General features: G+C 54.6%; 1 protein-coding gene and 1 long non-coding RNA gene across 2 annotated transcripts; one reads left to right on the top strand and one right to left on the bottom strand.

Annotated features, from left to right (window-relative positions):
• Positions 1 to 6: 6 nt before the first annotated feature.
• On the bottom strand, positions 7 to 3,798 carry LOC102740468 (aflatoxin B1 aldehyde reductase member 2; the record flags this gene model as incomplete). Its single annotated transcript, XM_081811133.1, has 3 exons — positions 3,424 to 3,798; positions 175 to 362; positions 7 to 20 (listed from the first exon to the last, which is right to left on the bottom strand). Coding segments are annotated over exons 1-3 (539 nt in total), but the record flags the coding sequence as incomplete, so codon positions are not given.
• Positions 3,799 to 3,974: 176 nt separating this feature from the next.
• Positions 3,975 to 10,172, top strand: LOC145719616 (uncharacterized). The gene is made up of 3 exons (XR_014142504.1): positions 3,975 to 4,051; positions 7,689 to 8,305; positions 8,527 to 10,172. It is a non-coding gene; the product is annotated as an uncharacterized LOC145719616 (long non-coding RNA).
• The last annotated feature ends 494 nt before the right edge of the window (positions 10,173 to 10,666 follow it).

Below are 10,666 nucleotides of genomic sequence, written 5' to 3'. Positions count from 1 at the left end.
CCAAGCTCCACGAACTTGCCCTGCAGGGGAGAGGCCTTGGTCAGAACCCACCGCGGCCCAGCACACTGCAAAGGGGAGACGGGGGTGGGGACCCTGGGAGTGGGGTCTTCCCCGGCTCTGCTCTGGGACGACCCTGGTGCCTCCACTCTCCTGGAGCTCGGGGGCCCGCCTCACCTCCTGGTGCAGCTGGTGGCAGGCATGCAGCGTCTCCTCCACGGGGGTGTCGTGGTCAGGGACATGTAGGTAGAAGAGGTCCACCCGGGGGCACTGCAGCCGTTTCAGGGATGTCTCCAGCTGGGCCCGGACACTGTCAGGCTTCAGCGACTTCCCTTCCCAAGGATTGGCCTTGGTAGCGATTTTCACTTTGAGGGGGGTATGCAATGGTTACAAGGCTTATTACGTGACCCTGTCTAAATTATTTCAGTTCTCTGAGCCTCCATTCTCTAATCTGTAAAATGGGGGTATAACAACGGAACTGTCCTCCTAGCGAGATCATGAGCACTAAATATGCAAGTTCTCAATGTTCACGTTTGTTATAATCACTAGTATTAGTCAGCATGATAGGCCCTGCCTGGAGGCACACTTGCTCCCTCCCCTCAAGGAGCTCACAGCCTAAAGGTGATGTTTCGATAAGGTAAGTGCAATAGAGAAAAGCCCCTAGTGCTAAAGGAGCCCCGAGTAGAGGAGTGTGGCCATCCTGGGAATTCTAGGGAGGGCTTCCCATGGGGATGACCCAGGAGCTGAGTCTCTAAGAATGAGTCCCAGCCAACAGGGAAGGATGGGAAGCATATTCCAGAGCCTGGGAAGATGGAGTCACAAAGGAACACACATAGTACGTGGAGGCCCATTCCTGCAATTCGGAGTTATAAGAGCATTGACTCCAGGTAGGGAGCAGTGGGACAGGGAGCCAAGAGAAGGGTGACAGACCTAATCGCAAATCCCATCAACCAAAGTCAGCTACATTCACTGTGTCTGTGGTCGGGAGGGCACTCAAGGGGGCAGGCCTGGAAACAGGAAGGCAAGAGGCTGAGGCGAGAATTCTGCAGAGATACCGCGGACCAACCAGGCACCGCGGGCAGAGATCAATCTGAGAGGCAGATACAAGGCAAAAGGAGCAGAAGCTGGTTATCGACCCCCCGCCCCTTCAGACTCAGAGAAGCTCGCACACCCACACCCCCACTGGGGAGACACAATTCCCATGAGAATGAAACAGTGTTCTGCCAAAGCAGCCCCGAAGGGCCATCAAGTACACCAGCTGTCTGGATTTTGTACTTTTCACACCCGGCAAAGGCAACTCAGCAGGTCAGAGGGGAGGCACATGACCGCTCGGGATGTGGGAGAGAACCAGTCCCACAGCTTCTTGTGCACATTTTCTCCATGTCACCACAATTCTCAAATCCTCTGCACTCTTGGTGTGGATTTTGCCTCAAGTCCAACCTGTGGACTTTGGCTCAGTGAGTGCCTGGACTCAACGAAGGAAGCAGGGAAGGGCTGGAGAAGAACCAATTCAGAAACAAAATCTCCATTATTAAGGAGGGGGCAGCAGGGTTAACTAGAGAGCGTGGGCCTGAGAGGCAGCTTCCTCCAGATCTACCAAGCTCTGAATCAAAGGAGGACCCAGGGGGGCTCCCGCACAAGAGCTGGGAAGGGCAGAAAAGCAGCAGAGTATGGTAGTAAAAATAACAGTGAACATTTACTGGGCCCCACGGATGTGGGAAACAAAAGAAAAAATTAAATTTCCTGACATGTCCTTGAAACAGGCAGGGGGACATTCCTCTAGGAACTCAGCTGCTTCGCTGTTAATACTTTGCTAAGGGCAAGAGGTAATCTTAGCCTGACCACTCCTCCCCTCCTTTCCCCAGGATCCTGTAAGTCTACTTTAACATATAAAAATTCCTTTGGAAACTTCCTTTATCTCTACCCCCGCAAGATACATGTTGGTAATCATCCTCCAAGCGTATGTCCCACTGATACACATCTGAAGGGTCTCATGACTGAGTCTTTACTAAACAGTAATAAATGAACTTTTCTTTTTTTTTTTTTAAGATTTATTTATTTTAGGGGCAGGAGCAGAGGCAAGAAAGAGAATCTTAAGCAGACTCCGCACTGAGCAAGGAGCCCAACATGGAGCTCAATCCCACGACCCTGAGGTCACGACCTCAAGAAACCAACCGACTTAACCAACTGCGACACCCAGGTGCCCCATGACCTTTTCCTAACAATAGCTAGCCCCCTCAAAGTCCTGGAAACCTTGTTTCCAAAATATCTTGGAGGACTGTGCTGTCCCTAACGCCCTCCCAACTTGAAAAAATATAATCAGTCACCCATCACAACCCCAGTGCTGTTCTTTCTGCTCACCGGTCCTGTACCCATACTTCGATAAAACCATCTTCTTACACCGAAGAAGTCTCAAGAATCTCAAGAATTCTTTCCTGGCGGGCAGCTCTAAACCTCATTTTCCTATATAGCCACCACGATCCAGGCACCCTCCTAGGCATTTCCAATGGCATCAGGCTGATGAGGGACAGCCCTTCCCACGAACCTACATCCTCCACCCAAGCCGCACCTGTCTACTGGCCGTCCCTCCACATACCAGACACTACATTTCCAAACCTGGTCTGCACAGCTCTGCCCTCAGCCTTTGATGCCCCTTTCTCCCATTCTCTTCCCAGCAAACTACTATTGATCCTTTAAGGCCCAGCTCCAGTGTTCTCTGAACCTTCTCTAGTGCCTTTCCCTGACCGCTTAATCCCCCCAAAGTGCTTCCTCTTCTGGGCTTCAACCTTCCCCATTAGACTCTAAGCTCCCTGCCGGTGGGTTGGAACCACTTTCCCTCCTATAGCCCCGTAACAAACCTCCCCACTCTGCAGGTACCACCCCTGATCCCCCAGCTTGGTTTGTGACCTAGTTGCAGCTCTCTCTGGGAGCCAGGGTACTGCCAACTGAACTGAGCAAAGGCTAGGCACTGATAAAAGCCCAGGATGAGAAGAGGGTGCTCGGGGAGCCACGGGCAGTGAGGGCAATGGGGAAGGGGGCGGTTTGGGGCACCTGGCAAGGTTCGAGGGGGTACTGCATAGCTCTGGAGACCACTGCCACAGAGAGGTGCCCCAAGAAAGCAAGGTGGGAGGAAGCGAAGGACTAGACCAGGCTCCGGGTAAGACTGGGGGGTGGGGTGGGGGGGGAGAAGGTTCCTGAGTTGCAACTCCCAGAGTTGACAGAAGCTCGGGAGGGGAAGGAGATCAGAACAAAGCACTGTCCGGCTGTCCGGGACGACACGTGCACGGGGCCTGAGGAGCAGGGGGGTGGTCCAAGGGGCGGTCAGCTCCCGGGAGGGGCTGAAGCCGTCGGTCCTGACCGCGGGCCGGGCCACGGCTGGGGCCGGGTGGGCGCCGCCCGGTGCACAGGAAGGTAGGTAGAGGTTACCTCTGCAGTCGCCGCCGCCCAGCCCGAGGCCCAGGCCGCCCAGGATGCTCTCGGACTGGCCGTCGCTGTACATGAAGGCCGTGTCCAGCTCCGTGTGGCCGCGCTCCAGGAAGGCGCGCACGGCCGCGGCGCTGGCGGGCGCGTCCATGCGGCGCCCCATCTCCATGGTGCCTAGCACGGTGGCGGGCCAAACCGGGGCCCCGGAGGCGGCCCGCGGCGGCGACAGCGGCCGGGACATGGCGGCGGCGGCAGCAGCGGCGCGAAGCTCAGGCGCCGGGGAACCACGGACGCAGCGCACAGCGCCAGGGGCGACCACGCGAGACAAGGCGCTTAGCATGAGGTCGGCGCCTACGCCCTGGGGCTCCTCGAGTCCCGCCCACCCCGCCGCGGGGGCGGAGCCGGGAGGCGGCGAGAGAACCAGGACAGGCCGCGCGCCGCCCCACCACGCACGCTCGGTTCGCTCGCACCGTTCGCACCGCCCCCAGGGACTGTCAGCTCCGTGCGCGGCGCAGGAGGCGGAGCCACGCGGCTCAGGGACAGGGGCGGGGCGGGGCGGGGCTTCGGGTCAGCTGACCGAGGCTGTGCAGACAGAACCCAGAAGCCGGGACCGGCGGCTGATGTTGAAGCGGTGAGTTGGGTTTGAGGCTAGGGGCAAGCCCGAAGGCTGCGGGTGGGACTCTGGGCGTCGCTACCACATCTTTCCAACAACCTCTTCCAGCCCCTGGACCGTCTTGGGGCTTCTGTCCCCTCCTTGGGGCGCGAGAGCCGGAGACGAGGCTCTGGGCCGGGATTAGGTGGCCCCTCGGGAACATACGTCCCCCTCCTGAGCATGGTCTCTCGGACCAGCCTGGCCAGGGTTTGGGGTCTGGGTCCTCTTTTCACCTTCTGGTTCTGGGGGACGGGCCCCATCGTTTCCAACGGCTTTGTTTTCCCCAGGGCAGGCAGGGGAGGGGGCCTCGCGGCGTTTGAGCGCTGACCCCAGCAGCTGCCCTGTCATTATCCCCGACAAACAGGCGGCCCGCGCTGGCCTTAGTCACCAGGCGGCCAAGGACCTGGAGGCCTGGAGCTGGTGGTAGCCACCAGCGGGGACTCCCCTCCCTTCCACATACACCGAGGTTCTGCTGCGAATCCCAGATTGCCCTCTCCCCTCCTCAGGCCTGGGACAAGTTTTGAAGTGTGTACATGGGGAGGCTGGGTTTGGAAGTGTGAGGACTGGCTTGGGTCTTGTCCATGCAACACTTAACCGAAAGCTGCTTTGCGCCAAGGACTGGGGGGAGGGTGGTGGAGGGACACACTACAACCAAAGCAGAGTAATAAGTGATCCCTGGCTATTACTGCTGAGTGTTTAATCTCTGCGAGGCACCATTCTAATCCCTTGGCCTGGATTATGTCATTTAATTCTGCAGTCGGTCTAGGAGGTGGGTATTTACCCATTGTACAGATTGGAATTCTGAGGCTCAGTCACTTGCTCTGGAATTCTATACTTGTGGGCATTAAGCAGGTCAGTTCCAGAGTGCTCTCTCCTCAAACTTAGGTCATCTGAGCCCACAGCTAGTTTCCTTCCTTCCTTCCCTCCCTTTCCTCTCTGTCTCCCTCTTTCTCTGTCTCCTCTCTTCCTCAGCACTGTCTGAACCTTTACTGTGCAGCTGGTGTTGCTGGCCCCAAGAGTCAGTCACGGCTAGGGTGAAGGGAGAGGTGTGGGCTTGAGGAGCAGGAGTAGCTGAGGACTGTGATAAGCATTCTTCAGATATGTGAAGGGGAAGGGAAGAGGTGACAGGTATCATCCAGCCAGCCTTTGCAAGGCGTCTTTGAGATGGCACGTTAGAACCCTGTCTCCTTACCAGGCCCTCCAGAGGGAGAAGGACACACTCCTAAGGGAAGAGACTATACGTGCAGAAGCCTGGAGGCCTGCCGCTTCCATGGGAAGCTTCCATGGGAAGCATTTCCCTGACTCAGCTTGGGTCCAGTAGAGGAGCTTGGGTGTGGCCTGAGATGCCTTCTCCATTGTAGGCTTTCTCAAAGCCTGGCCACATGCATCAGAATCAGCTGGGGTTGCCTTTTTTTTTTTTTTTAAGATTTTATTTTTAAGTAATCTCTACACCCAACATGGGACTTGAACTCACAACCCTGAGATCAAGAGTCGCGTGCCTTACCGACTGAGCCAGCCAGGCACCCCTGGGGTTGCTTCTTAAACCCGAAGTCCCTGAAGTCCAGAGAGACACTGAGCCTGAATTCTGGGCATGTGCCCTGCGTGGTTCCAAGGCACCCACCCTTGCTGTGGTCCTTGTCAAACCTATGGATGCAGTCAAGCTTTGTTGCAACCCTGGACATCCATCCTCGAAGTGCTGTTTGACCAGGAGGTGGGCCCATTCCCAGAAGCCAGGCCTGGGGCCCAGGCTGGCTCCCTAGCTGGGTCAGAACCTCCAGATGATGGGCCCTGTGTGCAGCGGCCCCCAGAGGAAGGCCCCTTCTGGTCGGGATTCAGGCGTGTCTCAGAGTGTCCCGGGCTGCGCATATGCCCTGTGCAAGATCAGGGACCACCCACCCCATGCTCTGGGCCCTGTGAGCCAAGCTACAATCCTCCAGACACCCCATTCCCTCACTGGGCATGTGTTCATTTCATTTCCTCCCTAACCTGGTGAAAAGGGGGCGACAGAGTGGCCTCAGGGTGGTTGAGCTCCTGGACTCTCATCCTCACAACAGCCTCCAGCATGGTTCGGTCAGGCCCGGGGCAGAGAGCCTTCCTTATGTGCATTTCATCTGCACCGCCAACCCCAAGGAGCCAGGGTCATCACCCCCATTTTACAGACAAGGCTCAGACAGGTTCCTCACTCGGCCAAGGCGACCCAGCCTTACCTGGGAAATGGGGGCAGTCTGCCCCACCTCACAGGGAAGTTACGAGGGTGGCTGTGTATTACGGTGATGAAAGGGACAGGCACACAGAATCTGTAAGAGGGCAACCGGGGGGAGCAAAAGGACTTGCTTTTTTTTTTTAAGATTTTATTTATTTGACAGAGAGAGTGCGCACAAGCAGGGGGAGCAGCAGGGAGAGGGAGAAACTGAAGGTAGCTGGAGAGAGCCTCAGTCTGGTGAGGAAAGCCTCTGAGCACGGGACAGGAAGGGGAAGCCTGCCTTCTGGCTGCTGGAGAGCTTGGGCAGTCTGCCAGACCACAGGTGGGGTGGGGGGTTCTGCCGCATCCAGGGACAGAAGCGCCTCAGGCAGCATGGCAGGGTGGCCAGGAGCCGGGGTTTGAGTCCCCGTCCTGGCTTTGACTCCTGCCTCTGTCGCTTCCTGGCTGGGTGCAAGTCACTTCCCTGGTTCCTTGGATGTATCAGGAGCCCCCCCAACTCCCCTTCATGGAGTTGATAGGACAGAATGAGTAAGATGCCTGCAAGGTGCTTAGCCCAGAACTGGTGACGAGCTTTGTAATCAGGGGCTATGGTGAGTCTCGCCTGGTAGAGATGGCACCATCTGGCTCCGCTTTCTCTTCCTTCTCTGGGACTGTCACACTGTGCAGTGTGTGACCGCTGTAATCACTGTGCAGGGTGCCCGGGCATCGGGAGGGGACTTTCCTGCCTGCTCCTGCTACCAGCCACTTTCTGGCTTTGTGGGTGGTGAGAATGGGCAGGTGGCTCCAGACTCCTCGCCAGCAGGCATCCCGCACACGCTGCTCCTGGAGAATTGTGCTTGAGTGCCGCGCTTGCATCCCAGCCACCTGTGCAAGCCCTGGACCCACCTGGCCCTTATTCTCCACGTGCCTCCTCTGACCCGTGTTGGCGGGCAGTCCTACTTCAATGAGAGAATGTACTTAATGGGGCCTGGTCTCCCCGGATGTAATTTACAAAACAGGAGATCAGAAACAACGTAAACGTTGGAGGGTTGTAACACAGTGAGCGGAGGGTTCACTGTATGAACTCATGTGACAGGACAACTATGAAGGAGGAGCTGTGATCACCCCTTTTACAGATGAGGGAACTGACGCACAGGGAGGCTGAGGCACTTGCCCAAAGTCGCAGCATTGAGGAGTGCAGCATTGAGTAGTGGCATCTACACACTTGTCCCTGACCGCAGATTGGGCCCTGTCCTTGCACAGGTCGTCTGTGTACTCGAAGCTGATTGTGCCCTTGCAGTTCAGAGGCTTGGTCCGGCCGCGTGATTAAAACTGGGGATGGGCGTAGCTGGGGGCGGGGCACAGGATCCAGACCTGCCAAGGCTAAAGGCCCCCTTCTCTTTCTCCCTGTACAACCCTCCCTGCATCCCGCAGCAGCCATGGTCTGGAAGAAACTGGGCTCCGGCAATTTCTCCGACTGCCCCAATGGCTCCCGCCAGTGGATATGGGACGTGTTTGGCGAATGTGCCCAGGACGGCTGGGACGAGGCCAGCGTGGGCCTGGGCTTGATCTCCATTGTCTGTTTTGCAGCATCCACCTTCCCGTGAGTAGTGGCCGGGGGGCGGGACCAGGATGGGGGGCGGGACCAGGACAGGGGGCGGGCTGGGGCGATGGCTTCAGGCACTGCCTGGAGGAGGGTCTGCCTGACCCGCCTTGGGCCTCTCCAGACTCAAGGCCAAATGTACTCCCACTCACTGATTTCCAGCCCACCCTGGAGGGCCCTGCCCTGGAGCCCACCCTAGGGCTCGCCTTGGCTGGGCAATGCCAACACACAGATGATAGTAACAGTATTAACCCTTAGTGCTGTTTGTTCAGTGCACGCTACGTACCTCAGTTCTGAGCACTTGACATGTTTTTACCTCATTTAAGCCTCATAACCCTGTGAAATAAGTAGTTACTGTCCCTATTTATGAGGGAACAGAAAGCCAGAGAGACTAAGTCACTTGTTCTAGGTTGCACAGCTAAGAAGAAAGGAAGCAGTGGGCGCCTGGGTGGCTCAGTTGGTTAAGCGACTGCCTTCGGCTCAGGTCATGATCCTGGAGTCCCGGGATCCAGTCCCGCATCAGGCTCCCTGCTCGGCGGGGAGTCTGCTTCTCCCTCTGACCCTCCTCCCTCTCATGCTCTCTGTCTCTCATTCTCTCTCTCTCTCAAATAAATAAATAAAATCTTTAAAAAAAAAAAAAAAAGAAGAAAGGAAGCAGAGGGGTGGGAGGGCTGACATGCCCCAAACACAGCCCTCATCCTGTGGCAGTCTGGTGATGGGGTGGGCGAGCAGTGATTACAAGATGGTGTGACCACTGCTGTGATTGAGGAAGGGGACACACTGTGACCTGGGAGAGTCACTTTGCTGCTCTGTACCTCAGCTTCCTCATCTGCAAAATGGCAGTGTTGTTCCCGACCTCCCAGGGCTGCTGTGAGGATGGGACGAGGCAGTGTATGTAAAGCACAGGACTCGGGGCCTTTGCGTCATGTGGGCACAATCCCATGGCTGGACAGAGTGTGTGGGAGTCAGGGGCACAGGGAGAGGTGAGGTCGAAGAGGTCACCAAGGGCCCTGTAATGTGAGGCTTCTCCACTGTTAGGAAATCGGCTCTTTATCCTGAGGGAGAAAGATAAGAGTTTAATGAGGAGCTCAACATTTTCTTAAAAATAGCTTTATGGAGAGATAGTCCACATACCGTATAATTAGCCCATTTACATGTATAATTCAGTGTTTTTAGTGTATCTGCAGAGTCGTGTAACCAATGCCATAATCAGTTTTAGAATACTCTCATCACCCTAAAAAGACACCCCCAAAGAAATGAGTCATTCCTGATTTCCCCCGAAGCTCCCAGCCCCTGGCAACCAGCCGTCTACCTCCTGTCTCTGTGGATTTGCCAACTCTGGACATTTCCTGTAAATGGAATCATAGAGCATGTGAAAGACCAGCTTCTTTCACTTAACAGAACGACTTCAAGACTTACCTATACGCTGTAGCAGGTGTCAGGACCTCGTTCCTTTGCGCGTAATGTCCCAGTGTGTGATATGCCACCTTTTATTCATTCATTCACTGATGGATGTTTGGTCTGTTTCTACTGTGAACATTCATGTGCAAGTTTTTGTGGGTACATATGTTTTTACTTCTCTTGGGTATATGCTTACGTAGTGAAATTGCTGGGTCATAGGGTAACTTTGTGTTTAATCTTTTTAAGGATTTTTTTTTTTTCTTAAGATTTATCTGACAGAGAGAGACACAGTGAGAGAGGGAACACAAGCAGGGGGAGTGGGAGAGGGAGAAGCAGGCCTCCCGCGGAGCAGGGAGCCTGATGCGGGGCTTGATCCCAGGACCCCGGGATCACAACCCGAGCCGAAGGCAGATGCTTAACGACTGAGCCCCTCTTTTAAGGATGTTTAAAAAACATTATTAAGCCCTGGTTTCATGACTCAGCCTAACCTTAATGACATCATTTGGGGCCCCTGGTTTTCTTTTTCTTTTTCTTTTTCTTTTTTTCTAGATTTTATTTTTTTTTAAATAATCTCTACAACCGACATTTGGCTCAAACTCACAACCCCGAGATCGAGATCGGGAATTACGTGCTCCACAGACTGAGCCAGCCAGCTGGGCGCCCCCTTGTGGTTTTCTTTTTCACAGGGAACTGTCAGACTGTTTTCCAAAGAGGCTGTACCATTTTCCATTCCCTCCAGCCGTGTGTGAGGTTCCAGTGTGTCCATATCCTCATCAATGCGTATTTTCTATGTGTATTATTATAGCCATCCTAATGGGTTGGAAGTGTTATCGTGTTGTAGTTTATGATTTGACTTTGCCTGACGGCTAGTGATGTTAAGTAGCTTTTCATGTGATTTTTGGCCGTTTGTATATCTTCTTTGGAAAAAGGACTGTTCAGATCCTTTGCCTATTTTTCAATTGGATTATTTGCCCTTTTGTTGTTGAGTTGTAAGAGTTCTTTTAAAGATTTTATTTATTTATTTGAGAGAGAGAGCGCGCACCAATGGGGGGGATGGGCAGAGGGAGAAGCAGGCTCCCTGCTGAGCAGGGAGCCCGATGCAGCGCATGATTCCAGGACCCTGGGATTGTGACCTGAGCTTAACTGACTGAGTTACCCAGGCGCCCCTGAGTTGTAAGCGTTCTTTATATATTCTGGATACGACAGCCTCATGATCTGCAAATATTTTCTCCCATTCTGTGGGTTCTCTTTTCACTTTCTTGATTGCATCCTTTGAAGCACAGAAGTTCTACATTTGGATGATGTACAGTTTATCTCTTTTTTCTTTTTTGCTTGTGCTTTTGGTGTCATATCTAAAAAAACATTGTCGCGGGGCGCCTGGGTGGCTCAGTCATTAAGAGTCTGCCTT

Source organism: Leptonychotes weddellii, unplaced genomic scaffold (assembly GCF_054177405.1).
Source record: "Leptonychotes weddellii isolate Sample4059 unplaced genomic scaffold, ASM5417740v2 HiC_scaffold_5805, whole genome shotgun sequence".
Classification (NCBI taxonomy): Eukaryota; Metazoa; Chordata; class Mammalia; order Carnivora; family Phocidae; genus Leptonychotes; species Leptonychotes weddellii.
This window is presented reverse-complemented; position numbering and strand designations above follow the sequence as displayed.